Genomic DNA, 19,167 nt, shown 5'->3' with positions numbered 1-19,167 from the left:
GCCCTGAATTCCAGCTTCCATGTTGCAGTCCTAGGACATTTTTAGTTGCTGGAGGCTCTTGGCCTTTCCCCAGCAGGGCGACTATGTGCTGTGTTGAGTGCGACTCACCGGGCACTTGTAGCAGCGGGGCGGACAGGCCCTGAGCTGGGGCGACAGGCCGAGGGCGCCTGGCCGGGAAGCACCTGCCCAGATCTGGACTGGCAGGGTCACAGAGCAGCACAGCCACTGCAGAGGGGAGACAGGGAAGGCAGAAGCAGCTCAGGTGATCCTCGAGTGGCCCCAATGGCCAGGGCTGGCCAGGACCCCGGAGAGCTGATGCAGGTGAGCCCACAGTGGGGACCAGGCTATGCCACGCTGCTGTACACTGAGGAAGCCCAAGGGCGTGAGTGGCTGTGAGCGTGTGGGAGAGTGAGAATGTGGAGGAGAGACGTGTGAATCATTGCGGGCTCACTGAGGGTTCTGCGGTCACCCAGCCCTTGAAACAGGAGAGGGTCACATAACTTCCAAAGCTACGTGTTGGGAGAACAACGGTGGGCACCACGGAGTTCCATGGGCCAGCTCAGGCTGAGAGCCCCCAGGGAAGGACCCCCTCTCCCCCCGCCACGCCAGGCTGGGATCAGATCCTGCTGGCAGAGCTGGGCAGCAGCCCACAGCTCATGGAGAAGATGGGGTTGCTTGGGCCAGAGCTGGCTTGTAGCCTCAGGATGGGCTGGAGACAAACCTTCAGGGCACAGGGGAGCCAAGGCTGTGGATGGGTCTGCGGGAAGGTGATCACTGGGCTCACGTGTGGGCTGTGCAGGCACCAAGGGACTGTGAGCTCTGGGCGTTTGGATGGGGTGGAGCATGCGAATTGTCCCCACGCCTCTGCTGCTCGCTGCCCCGGGGCAGCACGAGCCTGAAAAAGCCAAGGCAAGCTGCCAGAAGCAGGAGCAGGGCCCTTGACCACCAGCAGCATTCCCCCCACCCGACGAGGCTCCCCTTCCTGCTTATGGCAGGGAAGCAGCTCAGGGTCCAGTGTGAGCATGAGGGTGTGCGCACACAGGACAGAGCGTGTACAAGAGCGCACGTGTGAATGTGTGTGAGCACATGTGCCCTTGTGAAACGCCGAATGAAAGAGAGGGAGTTGGGGGGGAAGGACCTCATTCCATCTGCACCCAAATCCGAATAAATATGTCAACCAAATGTGGAGCACTGGAAACAACCTTTGCAGGCTATAGAATGGTCCCAGGTAAAGGCAAAACCGTGGTCTCGTGATGGCTTGCACTGAACGCAGCCAGTAGGGCTCCCACCTGGCAGGCACCCATGGTGGATCTGCTCCTAAACGAGATATCAGGGGAAGCCCAGCTCAGAACAGGACAGCACTTCACCCTGTCAAAGTTCATTCTACACCTTTTCCCTGTTGGGGTCTGGAAGGGTGGGAGCAGGTGGCGTCTCTCTGAACGTGAGCAGTGACTTGAGCCTTGGACAGGGATGCCATGAGCTGCACGGGACCCACTGTGCTGTGAGGAAAGGCCAGCTCCTCACCCCTCGGCATGGTGCCTGAGGGGAGACCTGAGCCACGAGGACCACGGGTTGTCTCTGGGGGGTGACACGGGCCAACCCTCTCCAGGCAGAAACCGTGGACTGGGCATGGGGAAGGATGCTGGCACCCCAAGGCATTCAGAAGTGAAAGGTATGGAGAGGAAAGGCTTTGCCAGTCCTGCTCTGTTACCTACCCAAGTGGCAGCTTGCAGCAGAGGCAGGATGGAGCCCAAAGGCCACACGGCCCTTCCTGGCAGACAGGTGCCATCAGTGAGCATCCTTGCAGGCTTAACATCTGCCCTCATCCTGACTCCCCATGCCACTTTGTTTGCCAGTGTTCCAAACCCTGAGACTCAGAACCATCAGCAGATTCACCCGGGTAAGGCTTCGTACCTCCCAGCCTCAGTGTTCTGAACTAGGAAATGGGGTAGCAAAGGGATCTACACATAGGAGCTGTGACTCTGAAGCACGAGCTTCATATAATCCCTGTGCAAAGGCGAGGCATGTCTGCAACGTGCTCTGGCCACTCCTCTCCCCAGCTTGCCCTCCTTTGATTGGCAGCTGGAGAAACTGAGATGCAGCAGAGGTCAGCAGACTTCAGGGGCTGCATAGCCCCTCGGAAGTGGGCCCATCCCAGGCTCTCCTCATCCACCTGCCAGGATTGGCTGCATCATTTGTGGGGCCCAGTGTAGGAGGATGAAATGGACGTTTTGTTCTAGGTTTTGAAGAATTTCGAAACAGTGACATGAGAACATTAAACCAAGTGCGGGGCCCTTTGGGACTGCCCAGGATATCCCCACCTGAGGCCAGCCCCACACCTACCTCCTTGATTCCCTGCCTTGGACCATGTGTTTTTCCATCTAGAAGGGTCTGTGACATTGAGGAGCATTAAGGGAGCCATGCCTGGCTACAGGGACCACCTGGAAGGTATTTAAGTGCCTTTAAGTCTGTTTCTGTTCACAATCATTGCCCGACCCACAAATCCCTTCTAGCAGCAATCAGCTGGGCCCCACACAGATCCCGTAGGGCTGGCCTCTGTGAGATGAGAGTAGGCAGGACCCATTCTCTCCTGCGCATATATGATCTGCGTGGTGGGAACTGCACCAGCTTGGGGGTGGGGAGCTCTGGGAGCTCAGGCCGCCCTACCTCCCAGCCCCTGTACCACCGAAAGTGTGTGCAGTCAAGGAGGCCCTCTCAGAGGGGAGCCCAATTCTGGAGCCGCTCTTGCCTACTCCGCAGGTGGAGTATTGTGGGTAGAGCTTCTCCCCACGATAAGGCCTATTTTCTGCAGCCTTCAGAGTCACCCCAGAAGTCCCTCTCCACAGTGGCTCCAAGAACAGCCAAGTTCTTGGTTCTGCTCTGCTGACCAGGGCCAGTGATGTGTGTCCTGAGAGAAAGCACCAGCGGTTGCCTCTCAGGATGTGAGCTCTGTTGACATGCAATGTCCCCTCGCTGGTCTGCTGGGGGCAAGGACACAGACCTCCCCTCTCCGTGGAGGGGTCAGGCACACCAAGGAAAGCTGGTGGCCTGGGGACATGGGCTCTGGAAGACACGAGCTGCCCTGGTCTGCGTCCAGTCTTGTGGACCCGGCAGCACTGCCTGCAGCTCTGGGAGTTGAGGCCCAACGGCAGCCTCTCAAGATCATAGTGGTCGGCGTGTGCCCTTCTGCCAGGGTGCGGAGGAGGTTGGCGGCTCCCGTCGTGGCCGAGCCCCCTCCTTAGCTGGTGTCACTGTCACAAGCCCATGTTGCCCCTCGCCACCACCCTGTGAGGCCCCTGGGAATTAGTCTCTCCTCCTTTTTTGTGCCTGGAAATGCCGACCTGCCCAGAGAGATGGTGAATCATCAGGACCACCTTTCCCCTCGAGCTATTTTGCTGACTTACAGGGAGCTTCGGTCACTGCTCAGGGCTTTGTGGGGCAACAAAGTGTGTCCCAGCAGAGCTACCTCAGTAGGGCCACAGGTGTGGTCCGCTGGGGATCAAGAGCACGGAAACTGTAGGGACCCCGGGAGATGAGTGGGCTGGTGGAAGGGGTGCCTTTCTAGAAAGCCTGCCTTGCAGATTCCAGTTCTCTTGCCGTCTGTGCATGTGCCCTTGAGCAAACAAAGGCTCAAGGCTCTCAGGGACAGGAAGCAGCTCCCAAGGCTGGCCTCTTGCTGCTCCTGTTCAAGGGCAGTGTCTGTTTGCAGAACAGTCGTCCTGACAATGCCTCTCTCTGCGGCTGTGGAGAGGATGGAAGGTTGGTGGAGGGGGGGGGGCGGGGGATTGGCCTTGTGCTGTGCTGCCTCCCAGAGCCACCTGGCCGGGCTGTGCTCACCCCATACTCCACCTTTGAGAGGCGACAGTAGGCCGCGGGAGGCCAGCCCCTTCCGAAGGTTGTGGGGGCAGGACATGGTCAGGGGAAAAGAGAGTCATTCTTCCTGCCCATAGGGCAACGGGTGTCACCTTCCTTAGCAGCCCCCCGGCTCAGTCGCTCCCCTAGAGCTCTTACTGGATGCTCTGACTTGTGGAACCTTCATGGAATGTTGGAGGACAAGCTCAGCTGCTGCTCGTGATTTGGGCCCTTGGTGGAGCGGCAGTGCTGGGCCTGGCTCCAATCCCCCTTCTGAGCCTGCCTTCCGGAACTTGGCCATGCTGGGATGCTGCCACAGGCTGGAAGCCCCTGTAGTATCAGATTTCTGTGGGGGAGACTGGATGGCCCCACTGAGGAGAGCGAGGCAGGAGTTACCCTGACGGGCAGCCCAGAGCAGGCCCTGGCCCAGTCCTGGGTGGGAGGTGGCTGCCAAGTCCCATCGGGGACTCCCCGACCACTGTTCCCTCCCTGTGGGTGTCTCCTCACCCACAGACAGGGAGCATTCCTGGCTTTGAGTCATGACTTGATGAGTTGGTAGGGTCCTCTTTGGGGCTCCACACTGTGGGGAGCGTGAGCGCCTCTGCTGGGACATGCGAGCCTGTGGAATGGATCCCTCGTGTGCAGGGACCCTCAGGGGACCGGTCAGCCATGGCCCATCACTCCGCTCAGCCCTGCGCTGGTGCCATCGGCTGCCCTTGAACAGGAGCAGCAAGAGGCCAGCCTTGGGAGCTGCTTCCTGTCCCTGAGAGCATCAGCTGCTAAATCCCATGGAGGTCAGCCCTGAGTGCATCTGAGAACCTCCATCCTCCTGGGCCAGGGGGCAGGGTGTGGGGAGAGAAGGGTGGCATTCAGGCAGCTCCTGCCCATGTCTGCCGCCGAGACCCCAGGGTGGGGGAGGCATGGTCTTGGCACTCCCTCCCCAGAATTCCCCAGTGCGACTTCACGGAGCTCCTTTTGCTGCCTTCCCCTTGAACAGCAGCCAGTGTGACACTTCGGAGCGGATCCTTCCCCCAGGAAACTTCTGCTCAGAGCAAGGCAGGCTCCTTAGAAGTCCTGGCCTGCCCCTCCCTGAACTATAACCACAGGGGTTAGGTAATTCTAGGTCCCACTCCAGGGACACCTCTCTTAGGAGGGCTTTCCAGTGTGGTCTTTCCGGCCACATAGTAAGTGTGGTCACTGCCCCACTCCCACCCCTGCTTCCTTCCATCTCTGTGTTGAGTGTGGGGTGCACAGGGCCAGGCCTTTGGCTCTGACCAAAGCATCTCTCTCTCTTCCCCGCTTCCTTCTTTCCCTCTCCGTCCCTCTCCCCCTTGTTGCTTCCCAGCCCTAGCCTGTCTGGCAGGGAGCAGACCAGGCCAGGTGCATGCTTCCCCCCAGGTTGGCCCTCGCAGTCTGGCTGCCTTTTGAAGCCATCCTGAAAAACATCCCCCAGGGTGCAGCCTTCCTGTTCACGGACTGTTTCACTGCTCTGGCATCTGGAAAGGACTCCCCTGGGGTCTTACCTGACTCCGGTTGGCAATGGATTGTTTCCCATACCCAGATGTGTCCTTGAGGACCCAGGTGGTACCAGGGGTATCCTCTGCTGGTGCAGACTGGCCTGGCTGCTCACCCCAACCGCTGTGAGCAGAGTGGGGTGTAGGTGGAAACAAGCTGATCGAAAAGAGAAATTGGCTCAATGTGAGTGAATATGTGGGCATTTCTAATGTTTGTGTTGTGTGTTGGTTACTGCTATGGGGTATTTGCAGGGTTTTAGTGGTTTTTCCAGCGTCGTTTGCCTAATTATCCACCTTCTTGAAAATTCTTACTGTTTTTTAAAACTTTTTGTCACGAAAAATGTTGAACTTACACAAAGTCAGCAGAGTAATGAATGGGTTTTCCCAGCGAGGCCATGGTCCACATCCTCTTCTTGGTGGCAACGAGAGCTCTATTCACAGTCCCTTGGGGATCAGGTTTTCAGGGGAAATTTACAGAAGTTGAAATATACAGCTCTTATCTGTACATTGGCAGCAAATGTATGTGCACATGTGACCCACACGGCTATCCGGATGTGGAATCTTTACATCCCCCAGAACATTCCTTCCTGCCCTTCCTAGTCTTTTGCTTCTTCCCACCCCTCACAGGTCTCCAGCCTGCTCTCTGTTAACCTAAAATTAGTCTGGAACCATGCCGTGTGTGTTCTTTTTTGCCTGGCTTCTTCTGCTTGGCACGATGTCTGTGAGATCCTTCCAGGTTGTTGTGTGAATCAACGGTTCATCCCTTTTTATTGTTGCAGAAGATTTCGTGGTGTGAAAACCACCCTTTGCCTGTCCACTCACCCACTGAAGGGCACCTGGGCTGTTTCCAAGTCCTCGGCTGTGTGAATAAACTTGCCGTTTGTGAGTGAGTCGTTTGATGGACATATGTATTCCTCTCTCGGATAAATTCAGTAAGATTTCTGGGTCAAGTGGTAGGAGTATGTTTAACTTTAAAGGTGTGTTTCTCTTATAAAGAGAAACGCCTGGGTGCCTCAGTCGGTTAAGTGTCCGACTCTTGGTTTTGGCTCAGGTCATTTTCTCGTGGGTCAAGAGATCAAGCCCTAGTACAGGCTCCTCCCTCAGCGGGGAATCTGCCAGAAGCTTCTCTCCCTCTGCCCCTCCCCACAACATGCATGCCTCACGATCTCTCTCTCACACACTGTCTCTCAAATAAATACATAAATCTCAGGAAATCTCAGGAATGAATAAATGCATAAAGTGCCCTGGTGCATTTTCGGTGACCTTGCCTGCCCTGCTTATGTGGCATCGTCCTGCGCACTTGAAAGCTGGGGATCCAGGCGATTTTCTGAGAAACCTGAGTCACTCCCAGCTCTGTGGGGCTCACATCGTTGTCAAACTCGGGGGACTGGGAACGATTTTGCAGGTGTTTTGTAGTACGTCCTCCTCTCTTTTCTTTTTCTGTTTGAAGGCCCTTCAAACAGAAGGTGCAGCTAGCGTTTCGCCCCACAGATAGGTGTGTGTGTTGACGTTACTGGGACTACTGGTGAGAAAGTCCGAGTAAGATCAGAATCTTATTATTTCTTTATTTGGGTGTGAAAGTCTTGAAGGCCGTGAATCATGGAGGGTGAGCTCTCTCTCTTGTAATTTCAGAACAAGGAACTTGCCTATAGTTTTGCACTATTAATTACGCTAGGTTGGAATCTTAAGTTAGTAAATGTGGGAGGATCCAAAGTGTGAAATAGAGCGGCTGGAGAGTGCTGGTCGGCCTGGGAGGCCTGTCCGGAGGGGTCAGCATCCCTCCCTTCCTCACACGCCTCCCTGCTTCCTGCAGCTCCGCTGGGACTCTACTTCTCCAGGGACGCTTACTGGGAGAAACTGTACGTGGACCAGCCTGCTGGCATGCCCCTGCTCTATGTCCACGCCCTGCGGGACGCCCCCGAGGAGGTGCCCAGCTTCCGCCTGGGCCAGCACCTCTACGGCATCGCCTACCGTGCGAGGCTGCAGGAGAACGACTGGATCCGCATCGAGGAGGACACGGGCCTTCTCTACCTTAACCGGAGCCTGGACCACAGGGCCTGGGAGAGGCTCAGCATCCGCAGTAAGGGAGCCGCCTGACCCCCCTCCCCCACCCTGTCTTCTCCTCCCACAACCCACGTCACATCCACACCAAGGCTCAAGAGGGCGCTTCCTGTGCGATCCCTGTGGCGTAAGGATGAAGGGTGAGGTGAGGCTGGCCTGCCTCTGTGTCCAGCCTGGCCAGGACACCAGGATGAGTTTGGGGGCCGCTGATGACCATTGGACCTTCTGAGTCTGTTGGAGTTTGGGAGAGCCCCTGGAAAGGATTGGGTGCTCTCTCCGGGCTGGGCTTAGAAGACTTTTCCATTTGGGTGAACAAGGATTTAGGGTTACAAGAGAGGAGTTAAGTGGGGGGACTAGAAAAATTGAAGTTTTTTTCTTTTTAAAGGTTTTTATTTATTTATTTGATAGACAGAGAGAGATCACAAGTAGGCAGAAAGGCAGGCAGAGAGAGAGGGGGAAGCAGGCTCCCTGCTGAGCAGAGAGCCCGATGTGGGGCTCGATCCCAGGACCCTGAGATCATGACCTGAGCTGAAGGCAGAGGCTTAAACCACTGAGCCACCCAGACGCCCCAAGAAAAATTGAAGTTTTGATTGAGGGAATGATCTGGAGCTTCCTGGAGAAGGAGCAGTTCCATGGAAAGCTGGTCTTCCCATCAGCATCAAGCTGCCCTTGGTACCCAGTAGGGACTCAGGCCTGGTGCCAGGGAGGAAAGTGGTATGGAAGGAAGACCTAGCCAGCCTCCTCAGAGCAGGGGTCAGAGCAGGGAGAAAACCACATGTGACCCTGATACTGGGAAGAGGAGCTGCTTTCTGCCTAATGGCACAAAACGGTGATCACACACCCAATAGCTCCCCACCTCCAATCATCTCCTTCAAATACATGACCTCACTGCACCCTCACACCAGCCCTGAACCCCCTCATGCGGGCAAGAGGTCCATGGCATGCCTATGAATGCAGAATGGGCAGCACTGCCCAGGAGGGCAGAATGACTGTGCCCCTGTCAGCCAAGGTCACATGACAGAGCCTGCCACTAGGGCACCCCCAGTTCTGGAGGTGGCATCTCAGATGGGTCTTGGTTCTGCTTGTACTTAGTTGCTGCTGTCTCCATCCCAATCCCCCATGGGGACCTTGAACTATGTTTCCGGGGGTAAAGGCTGAGTGGAGTTTGTCGAGGGTCCATATTTCCTACGGGGCTTGTTCTGTTCATGATGCACCTGTTAAGTCCAGTCAGGAGAAAAACCACATAGTAACTGGAACAGGGAAGTTTCATATAGAAAATGATTAGCTACAACTGGGGACTCAAGCACCAAGGGAGGGCTAGGAAGAAGCAGAATTCTGATGAATTCTGGGAGGAGCAAATGAGGGGTAGCAGCCACTACACTAGGGCTGAGGGAGAGGGCCCAGGAAGAGTACCCATCACTCTTGAAGAGAACCAGACCTTGTTGGAGAAATTCTCTGTGATGGAGTTTGCTGGAAATCCCCCCTCCAGGCACTCCGGAAGTCTGACTGTGGGTGTGTCTCCATAGAGGCGTTCCATGAGGACAGCCCCTGGAGGCTGGGGAGCCCCCACATGCATAGGAGCCAGCCAGGGAAGTGCTCTACCTGTTAGACCTGGGACTCAGGACACCCCTCTGATGGGGGCAATGATGTGCTAGAGGCTGGTGGGGAGACATGGGGGAACAATAGGGCCTAGCTCTCAGAGCAGCTGAGGGAGTGGTATTTGAGCTGAGACCTGAATGACAAGAGAGGCAGGCCTGTGAGGCAGAGGGAGCAGAACCATGGGACCCTGAAGCAGAGACAGACCCCGGGTCTAGGGCAGTTCGGAGCAAGTGGAAGGTGACCAGCCAGGGTCGAGAGCCTAGTGGAGCCCTGTGGACAACAGAAGGGACTGGGCTTTACACCAGCCCTGGATCTCCTGCTCCTTCCCCATTCCACTCCCCGCCACCCATGAGTGTGGCTGGTGCCCCACCAAGCCTGACTTCTCTCTCTGCAGATGGTGGCTTCCCCGTGCTCACCATCTACCTCCAGGTCTTCCTGTCATCTGCGTCCCTGCGTGAGGGCGAGTGCCAGTGGCCAGGCTGTGCCCGGGTGTACTTCTCCTTCATCAACACCTCCTTCCCGGCTTGCAGTTCCCTCAAACCCCGGGAGCTCTGCTTTCCCGAGACAGGCGTCTCCTTCCGCATCAGAGAGAACAGGCCTCCCGGCACCTTCCACCAATTCCGGCTGCTGCCTGTGCAATTCCTCTGCCCCAACATCAGCGTGTCCTACAGGCTCCTAGAAGGTGAGTGCTGGCTTCGGAGGCCCCCCCTCGGCATCTGCTGTGTGCCAGGCACAGCCCCGCCAGCCCTCGACATGAGCCATCTGGTTTACTCACCAACCACACCACTCACTCATTCATTTAATATTCCAGAAATATTTCTAGTGTGTCTGTCATGAACCAAGTACTGTTCCAGGGGCTAAGGATGTGACCATGAACTAAACAAGTCAAAATCCTGCCTGCCTGGAGCCTCCATTCCCCTGGGGTGGCCTCTGGAACATGCTATTTGGGAAGTAAAGCTCCCAGGGTGTGGGGTGGTGGAGACCACAGTCTTCTGTCTCATGGCTGAGGAAGGGAGTGCTGGAGCAAAGGTGGGAGGGCACCAGGCCAGCTGGACTAGCCCCGTAAAGATCACTGCGGTGGGACCCCTGGTAGCTGGGGTGGGGAGAGCGGAGGCCCATGAAGACCGAGAAGTTCCTGAGGGTTTCCCCTTCAGGGGCTGGGGGGTCATGGAAGACTTGTAGGGGGCAGCATGAACAAGCCCTCACTTACCTTTAAAGGATTATTCTGGCTGCCATGCTAGGAATGATTTGGTACAGGGCAGCGTAGCATAGCAGCAAGGAAACAGGAGGCTGGGAAATCCCTGAGCAGCAGCCTGGAAACTGGAAGAAGGGTGAAAGCCACAGGGCAGCAAGGAGCAGGTGCCTTCTGGGCATATACTGAAAGAAGATCCAGCAGGATTTCTCGATGTGTTGGCTGTGGGTGTTGAGGGAAAGAGGGGAGCCCATGTGGTTCCAGGATTCTGCCTCAGCAGCTGCAAGAGCAGCCGACCTGGCCCCATGATGGCCATGGGGAGGCCGGCCAAGGGCGGGCCAGGGGGTGAACCCCAGTGGAGGTGAGAGAAGGCACCTGAGCAGCCCCATGACAGGAGGCACCACTGAAATACTCAGAAACAAAGAAATAGAACAGAGAAGGTAGGCTGCAGTGGAACCTGGATTCACACCAAGTTTATCGCACACACACACGTGATAATGACATTGAAGAAAATCTCCATGAAGTAAGAAAAGGAGCCATGCACTCCTCCAGCATCCTCACCTTTGCCCTGCAGCAGGGATACATGTCTTTGGGCAAGATTGTCAGCCAAACGTCAGGTTCAGCAGGCTGCCCTTCCTCAAGAAGATTACCTCATTAAATTTGGTTGAGCATGGTTTTGTAACCATAAACAACAGAGAGAAACATTATATGATAAGCATTTCGCATATGTAATCCACACATAATATGTGGCTCTGAGGGAGGGACATTTGCCTTCTCCCACGGTTGGCTGTGGGGGCGGTCAGTGTGGACCTTCAAGCCATCAGCATTCCCCTTTTCTGAATTATTCCTGGAGGATGAATTTCAGGGCAGACTTGGGTTGAAAAGTGTGCTATTGTGACTGGTCTTCCCCTCAGCAGGTTGTGGGAAGATACACCAGTCACTGCCCAAACCATAGGGCCTGGTGAGGAGCAGGCCTGTTAGCCTTCGTCTAGCCCGTCTTCTGGTGAGGAAACAGGCACAGAGAGGTGGGACAGCCAGTCTGGGATAGCACAGCCAGGAGATGTAAAGCGGGCGTGCAAAGTTGGCAGTTGGAAATATCTGTGTGTTAACTTCAGATTACCCACTAAATGCCCACCATGTTTGTTTTCAAATGGTGGTATAGTGGCCTTATTTCCCACATTCTCTAAAATGAGCACATATTATTTCCATAATTTTAAAATTGCCTATTTTTTTCAAAAGCCAGCCAATGCTGGGGGCTGGATCTCTGGGCCTGCAGCGTGGTTGAGCTGGTGTTCCGGCCCTCCCACCCCACCCATCCCCACCAAGAGAGGCAAGGTTAGGGAAGAGATGGGAGCAGCCCTCCCTAGGTCATCAGAGTGAGGACGTGAGGCAGGCCTTCTGGTTCCCTGAGCTTCCCTCATCAGCACTAGTGAAACTGGGAGGCCCAGGTAAGCTCATTAGTGCACAGCCATCACTGCAAACCAGTGCTTGGAGCTCTGTGCCCCCTCCCCTTCCAATCTGGAGCCGAGGAAGAGCTCGGCAGGGCCATCCTGCTCCCCATCTCTGACCTGCCAGAGGCCATCCTCCCCTGCAGCCACTCCTGGCGGGCCCCTTGAAAAAGACAGCTCACCCTGCTCCCTGGCCCGGGAGTCACACTGGGGTTCCTGGTCTGCTTGGTGTGTAGGTGAGAATCTGCCCTTCCGCTGCGCCCCGGACAGCCTGGAGGTGAGCACACGCTGGGCCCTGGACCGCGAGCTGCGGGAGAAGTACGAGCTGGTGGCCGCGTGCACGGTGCACGTCGGCGCGCACAAGGAGCAGGTGGTGATGGTGCCCTTCCCCGTGACCGTGTACGATGAGGACGACTCGGCACCCACCTTCCTCGGGGGCCTGGACACCGCCAGCGCTGTGGTGGAGTTCAAGAGGAAGGAGGTGCCTGTTTACCACCTTGTCTGTTGTCTGTCGTCCGTCTGTTGTGTGTCTGCCACTCCGGCCACCATTTATTCCTTGGTCTACCCAGCTGTCCGTCTGGCCATCCGGCCATACAGTTGAACATCCCTCCAGCCATTTGTCTTTCATTTGTCTGCCCAGCTATGTGTTGGGGTTTTCTGCCTGTCTGGAGGGTAGCTGAGGAGGAGACAGGAGGTCAGTCCAGCTGGCCCCTGACAAGTATCCGGGGACCCTGGATGCCTAGCACGAGTCTGAACAGGCTGGCAAGGCCAAGGACGTGCATCGGGTTCCAGGGCACACCTGCCGCTGCGTGTGGGTACAGCGGTGCTGCCCCCAGGAGGGGACAGCTTCTAGGAGAGAGCCCTCTCTCCCTCTGCGGTCAGCGTTCGCAGGAGAGTCTAGAGACTCAGGGAGAGTGGAGCCCGGCCGCCGCGCAGAAAGACCAAGGAGTGGCTTCAGCTGGGATCGCCCAGAACAGCCCCGCCCACCTCGCCCCCCCCCATCTCGTCCGCGTAGGTGGAGCGTGACTGCCACCTGCTGGCCGTTCTGCATCCCGCCGGCCAGGCGTGCAATGGCAGATAACGTGGTTTTACCTGGGTCTCTGGACACCCCAGGTGCTAGTTTGGTGGATGGGCAGGCGGGAGGAAAGCACATCTCATTGGTAACGATCGCATAAGCTAGAAAGGGCTACCTTGGGGTGACAACAAGGAGTCTGGTCCCTGACAAAAGCAGAGATGCCCTGTGACTGCTCAGAACTTTCCTCGTGATCCTCTCCAGCCCGGTATACAGGTCTTTGGAGAATGTTCTGGTGGACACCAGGGCTTGGATCTGGCTTTGCCATCTATCACTATGTGACAGTCACTATCACTATCTGACTCGACCCTGTGGGGCGCAGCTTGCTGTTCTCTGTGGGACCTGGTGAAGCACATCAGCAGAGCCCCTGGGCATCTGCTTTAATCCATCCTTACAGGAAGCGTGTAGGTGCCTATCATACCTGAGGCACAGGGGAGGCACAGGGGTGGCCCAGGGAGGGTGACTGGGCCAGACTGGCATGGGATCCCACAGGAACTCTAACAAAGGCCAGTCTGTCCCTGGAGCCGGCTCTGACTGCACACCCTCGATCCCCCTGTGGGGCGGGTGTCCTTCTGAGGTCCCAGCCGGCAGGGTCTCTGCGGAGTCCCTTTCACCAATTCTGACTGGCGCCCACTGTTTTCCTCAGGGCACCGTGGTGGCCACAATACGTGTCTTCGACGCAGACGTGGTGCCGGCCTCTGGGGAGCTGCTGAGGCGGTACACAAGCACGCTACTGCCGGGGGACACCTGGGCCCTGCAGACTTTCCGCGTCGAGCACTCCCCCAACGAGACCTTGGCCCAGGCTAATGGCAGCTTCGTGCGAGCAACTGTGCATGACTACAGTAAGAGGGGCTGGGCCTGGCCTGGCTGGGCCCCCTAGGGAGCCAGCAGCCCACTCTTCTCACAGCACCCTACACCCACAGACACTTGTCCCGGCGTTCCAAGCCCCAGGCTGCAGAGGCTTCCACTCCACCCAACCCTTCCTTGTCTCTAATGGGCTCACCTTGGCCACCTTGGTGGGTTTTTACAGGGTTTCTTCTCTCCCTGAACTGCCTCCTAGCAGACTTGGGTAGGGCCGTACCACACTTCCCATGCTGACTATGCCAGGGCTCAGTGCCCACTACAAACACAGACGTCATTGCCTAAGGCCTTCTTCTGGCCTCTGCTTTGCAATCCCCGAGGGACCCAAGTGCCTGGGGATTTCTCCCTTGTCCCCACAGCCCTCTACTAACAGGGGTTAGTATACAACAGCAGCTCTGTGTGTTTGAGCCAGAGGATTCTGCACAGATTGTCCTGTCTGGCTTCTGGAATGTACCGCAAGACTGAGCTCCAGGGGCCCACTGTGCTCACCTAAGGCATGGGGCACCTTCATCAGCTGCCTTGCCCCCCCACCCTCCTGCCCATGTTTTCTGGGATCACCTTCCAAGTACCTGACTGCCACTTGAATCCTTGATTTGGGATCTGCTAATGAGGGATTCCAGAATCGCTGGTACTGTTACCCCTTACTGCCTGGACCGATCCTGTTTGTTTCTCATCCTCCCCACCCCCACTGAGGCTTTGAGGGTCTCCTGCCCTGTATAAGGGAAAATGTCATCTATGCCAGGCACTCTCATTCCATACACCACGTGTACCTAAACCTCCTCATGCCTGTCCTTCCGTCTCTGCAAAACTAGAACCATAGCACAACACACAGCAGGTACAGAGGTGGGCAGGCACTGGGCTCTGGGCACTGGGGGGTCTGTACAGTCCAGGGCTCCAGTGGAGGCCGTGACTGTTGGGATAGTTCTCTGGGGGAGTTGAGGCCAGCATAGTCTTCCCGGGGCCTCAGTGATAATAGATCTCTATCTCATGTATATGCACATACTTAACACACACACACACAAACACACACACACACCATACACACAGGTGATCTCCCAGCTGAGAAGCCTTCTCTCGGCATCCAGCTCAGCACAGCAGCCAACATTTAAATAGTGGTTCCAACTTAGCCCCACCTGCCAAGTCTGTGGTCCACATGGCCCAAGTGTGAAGTCTGTGTTTGCACACGTGTGTGTTTGTGCCAGATGTGTGGCTGGGAGGAGACACGCAGCGGCTTGGGATGATGGTCCCAGGCCCCTAAGCAACGAAGCAATCATCACCCTGCCCCCCCCCCCCCAGGGCTGGTTCTCAACCGGAGCCTCCCCATCTCGGAGAGCCGCTCCCTGCAGCTGGCTGTGCTGGTCAATGACTCGGACTTCCAGGGCCCCGGTGAGGGCGTCCTCCGCCTCCATTTCAACGTGACCGTGCTCCCTGTCAGCCTGCACTTACCCAGCGCCTACTCCTTCACTATGAGCAGGCGGGCCCGCCGCTTTGCCCAGGTGAGCCCACAACCCCATGCCTGCCTGGCAGGGGGCACGGAGGGGTGGAGGACCCCCAGGGTGGGGCACTCCATTTAACAGATTGCAAGCAGGGCTGGGGATGAGAGACACTCCTTCTGGCCTAACCAGTACGCGGAGTGGCCCGGGGGAGCCACGGGCACAGGGCCAGGGAAGCTGGGGCCATGGCAAAGTTGGCAGAGTCATGGGCAGGGTTGGTGGGCTCCATGGGCCTCTCGTTTGCCCTTTGCTTTCTTGGTATCTTTAAAGCGTGTTTCATCCTAACGTAAGAGCAGTGCCAGTTAAGTGTACATATGGGGACCTAGAAAGATGTTCCTGATGGATTATTAAGTGAAAAGTTGTTTGTAAAAAGACTGGCCTCACGCGGCTCCCTGCGTTCAAAACAAGTTTTCAGTGACGGAATATAGAAGTATGTAAATGCGGGCATCAGTCAGCAGTGGCGCCCTCTGCGGGGAAAGGTGGGGAACGCTTCCTCTTTGCCTTCTGCAAATGCGTTTACTAGAGCTTATCTTGGCGTTTGTTGTTGGTAAATAAGAATTAGAAGTGGAAAAAACGTGAAGTAGTAAGTATCCATTAGCAGAGAGGACTGATTCTTCTCGCCATATCAACTAGTGCTTAGCATTTTGGTAGTTTTTTCTAGAATACTTCTCTTAAGGACTTTTGTGATTTTATTTGGAATTGCGGCATGCATTGGGCTTCACATACTGCTTATTCCAATACGGCAGCTTCAGGTACGTCCTCTTCAGAAGGTCACACTTAGGGCCATCTCCATTTGTCCCAGTTCCTGTGTTTGGTTCCCATGCCCCCTCCACTCCTGACAGCCACCCAGGTCCCGCACACAAAGGACCCTACCCTTGAACACATCGAAGTTCCCTGACCTGCCACAAAAGGTCTTTCATGGAGGTAGAGGCCATGGATGGTGGGAGGTGACAAGGCAGAGGGGCCCTAAGGGTGTCCAAGGGGGTATTGAATGGGAGCAAACACTGCAGGAGGTGTGTCACCTGTACCCCACAACACTGAAAAGATCACAGGGACCTGAGTCCCCCCCATCCAGCCTCAGACTTGCTGTGACCTTTCACTCCCGCTCCCCAGTCTTCATAACTGCAAATTGAGGATAGTGAACTGGGCAGTTTGGAGGCGCCTATGGAAGAGTGGAAGCAAGCAGGCTTTATACGGGGATGTGCTGGGACATCCTGGAGGTGGTTTGGTTGTGGTGTCAGGCCTGGGTGTGGAGGAGCCTGGCTCTGCCCTGGGTCTGAGCAAGGCTGAGCAAGGACCTGCTATACGGCTGCCGGCAGGGCCTCACCTGCCCCACCCCTGCCCTCTGCCCGCCCACAACAACTTGACTAGTCAGATTTTCTGGCTTTAAGCCACCGACACTCTCATTCTAACTCAAGTAGCCGAAGGATAAAAAGGAGAGTTCCAGCTGCCCAGTTCCGGGCCCCAGCAGTGGCCCGGCCAGCCTGGCATCCCCCGGAGAAGCAGCCTGTCTTTCCCAGGGCTCCCAGCAAGACTCCCAGGCAGGCCCCTTGGGGCTCAGGTGAGACAGGCAGCGATGCTGCGTGAAATCACTTGGCCCCAGTGCAAAGCTCTGCCTGCCCAGGCAGGGATTCTAGGCAGGGTGTGGGGTGCCCCATGCACTGAGGATGGCAACTGGTGGTCCCCAGAATAATACTGGCCTGGCCAGAGGCAGGGAGGGAAATGAGCAGGAGAGACCAAATGGATCTTCCTGCCTAAATGAGTGAGTGAAGAATGAGCTGGTGGTGTAGGCTCCTCTCAAGGTGGTCACTAGGCCCAACCTTGGTGCCCTGTGTTGTTTTGCCTCTGGCTCCCAGGAGCCGGGGTGGGCGGTAGTGTGATGGGCAGGGCAGGGCCCGGCAGGGGGAAGGATCTGCAGGTTCCAGGGATGTGGAAGACCAGGACTTGGTGGTGGCGGGGGGAGGTCTGTCTTCCCTGGACCCAGTAGGGAGCTGGTCCAGGACTCGGACTACCCAGGAACCCCGCCAGCCTCCATCACAGGCGGGAGCAGCACCCGGCTGAGACGTTCCTTGTGCCCCGTGCCTAGATTGGGAAAGTCTGCGTGGATAACTGCCAGGAGTTCAGCGGCATCCACGTGCAGTACAAGCTGCAGCTCTCCAGCGCCAACTGCAGCGTCCTGGGGGTGGTCACCTCCGCCGAGGACACCTCGGGAACCCTGTTCGTGAATGACACAGAAGCCCTGCAGCGGCCTGACTGTTCTCAACTGCAGTACACAGTGGTGGCCGCCGACCGGCCCAGCCGCAGGCAGACCCAGGCCCCGCTGGTTGTCACCGTGGAGGGGACGTGTGAGTGCCAGGGCCCCGTGGAGGGTCGGGACAGGCAGGGTGTGGCTGAGCCACAGGCTTCCCCCACACAGAAGGGGCCCCACCCTGCTCCCTTCCCCTCTTGGCCGCGTCCCTGTGCCTGAGTCTCCTTCCCTATCAAGTGATAGGGATAGCCTGCATAGCCAGGCTGGGAGGGTGACGAGGAGAAAGTTTAAAGCAGCGTAGCCCAAAGGGACCGGATAGTCAATGGTCGCTACTCCCCACCACCGCTGTTGATCCATTCTGTACGCGCACCTGCTTTAGGGCTGCCGGAGAAAATACAAGATCTTGGCTAAATTTAAACGTCAGGTAAGCAACAAGGAGCTTTGTGCTATAAGTATGTCCCACGTAGCCTTTGCAGTCTCTTAGAAGACAATCTTCCACAGGTGTCCATGCAGTGTTAGGGACACGGTCACGTAAAGCAACTATTCACTGTTTACCTGAAATCCAGGCTTAACTGGGCCTGTGTGTTTTTGGCTGAGTCTAGGCACTAGCCTGCTCACATCCTCCCTCCACACTTACCCCAGCCGAGTAGTGGCCCCCTTGCCGTGACTGCGGTGACAGCCCTCTTCCTTAGTGGGTCCCATCACTGCCCCATGCCCTGGTGCTCAGGCACCCCCACCCCTCTGGGCTCACGCAGGAGAGGAGCTTGACCAGTGCTACCCTCTGCCCCTGGATACTGGTGGGACACGAGGTCCAGGCCAGCCCCTGTAACCAGCTTTCTGCCATCCGCAGATGTGGCCGAGGAACCAGGCTGCCCCCTGTCCTGTGCAGTCAGCAAGAGGCGGCCTGAGTGTGAGGAGTGTGGCGGCCTGGGCTCTCTGATGGGCAGCTGCGAGTGGAGACAGGGAGATGGCAAAGGTAGGCCCCACGCAGAGCCAGGGGCCGGCGGCCAGGCGGTCGAGAGGGGTAATGGTGGCTGAGTGGAAACGGGGTCCATGTGGGCCCTGCCGGCCACAGTGATGGCCCTCCGCTCTCCACATCTGTTGTCCAGAGCCTGGTCCTCCTCCGTAGTACCTGATGTTGAGAGAGGCTGCGCGAGGGTGCAGAGTAGGGGAAGCACGAGGACGCTCAGGCTCTTCGTCACTGTGGGACCACACGTCCCTTCGGGTTTGGGAAGCCCTGGGCCAAAGTTGGAGTGTGCAAGGAAAAGAGAGGCTCTGCCTGGGAGGTCCCAGGCCAGGACTTGTGGCCCCAGACAGCAGGGCTGGGGCATAGATAGTAGCAAGTCCAAGCTGTGCCTACCACAAGGATCCCACTCATGGATGGGTTCTCGGCTCGGGCCTCAGTTTGCTCCTCCGGAGGGGGGGCAGGATTGGCCGGGGAGGCCCCAGAGTGCCGCCCTTCTGGCTCTGGCCATCTAGCCAGGGTGGTGTTCCTGCGTGGCAGTGACTGGCCTGCTGTGTGTTCCAGGAATTACCAGGAACTTCTCCACCTGCTCCCCCAGCATCAAGACCTGCCCCGATGGCCACTGTGATGCTGTGGAGAGCAGAAACGTCAACATCTGCCCCCAGGACTGCCTCCGTAAGCAACCACTGGGCCTGCAGGTTCAAGAGCCGGCCGTGGGTAGGGGTAGCCAGTGGGGGAGGCTTGGACTCCCACCCACACTTCAGCCAGACCAGCATCATTCCCGAGTTTATTGTGCAGGGGCTTTTTTCTAACATTTTGTTTGAACAAAGGGTTCTGCCGCATCCAAACTCTGGAAACCGGTG

At 56.9% G+C, this 19,167-nt stretch overlaps 1 protein-coding gene across 1 annotated transcript in view; it reads left to right on the top strand.

Annotated features, from left to right (window-relative positions):
* Nucleotides 1-282: 282 nt before the first annotated feature.
* The window catches only part of RET (ret proto-oncogene), a 33,561-nt gene continuing 14,676 nt past the window's right edge, over nt 283-19,167 (top strand). The window contains exons 1-10 of the mRNA XM_044236835.1: nt 283-382; nt 610-693; nt 7,180-7,446; nt 9,421-9,708; nt 11,903-12,147; nt 13,385-13,580; nt 14,896-15,095; nt 17,179-17,437; nt 18,191-18,316; nt 18,869-18,979. Coding sequence (XP_044092770.1) covers nt 283-382; nt 610-693; nt 7,180-7,446; nt 9,421-9,708; nt 11,903-12,147; nt 13,385-13,580; nt 14,896-15,095; nt 17,179-17,437; nt 18,191-18,316; nt 18,869-18,979 — 1,876 coding nt within the window. The remainder of the gene's footprint in view (nt 383-609; nt 694-7,179; nt 7,447-9,420; nt 9,709-11,902; nt 12,148-13,384; nt 13,581-14,895; nt 15,096-17,178; nt 17,438-18,190; nt 18,317-18,868; nt 18,980-19,167) is intronic.

This window comes from Neovison vison, chromosome 2 (assembly GCF_020171115.1).
Source record: "Neovison vison isolate M4711 chromosome 2, ASM_NN_V1, whole genome shotgun sequence".
NCBI classification, from domain to species: Eukaryota; Metazoa; Chordata; class Mammalia; order Carnivora; family Mustelidae; genus Neogale; species Neogale vison.
Note: the sequence above shows the minus strand (reverse complement) of the source record. Positions and strands in the feature narration are given on the sequence as shown.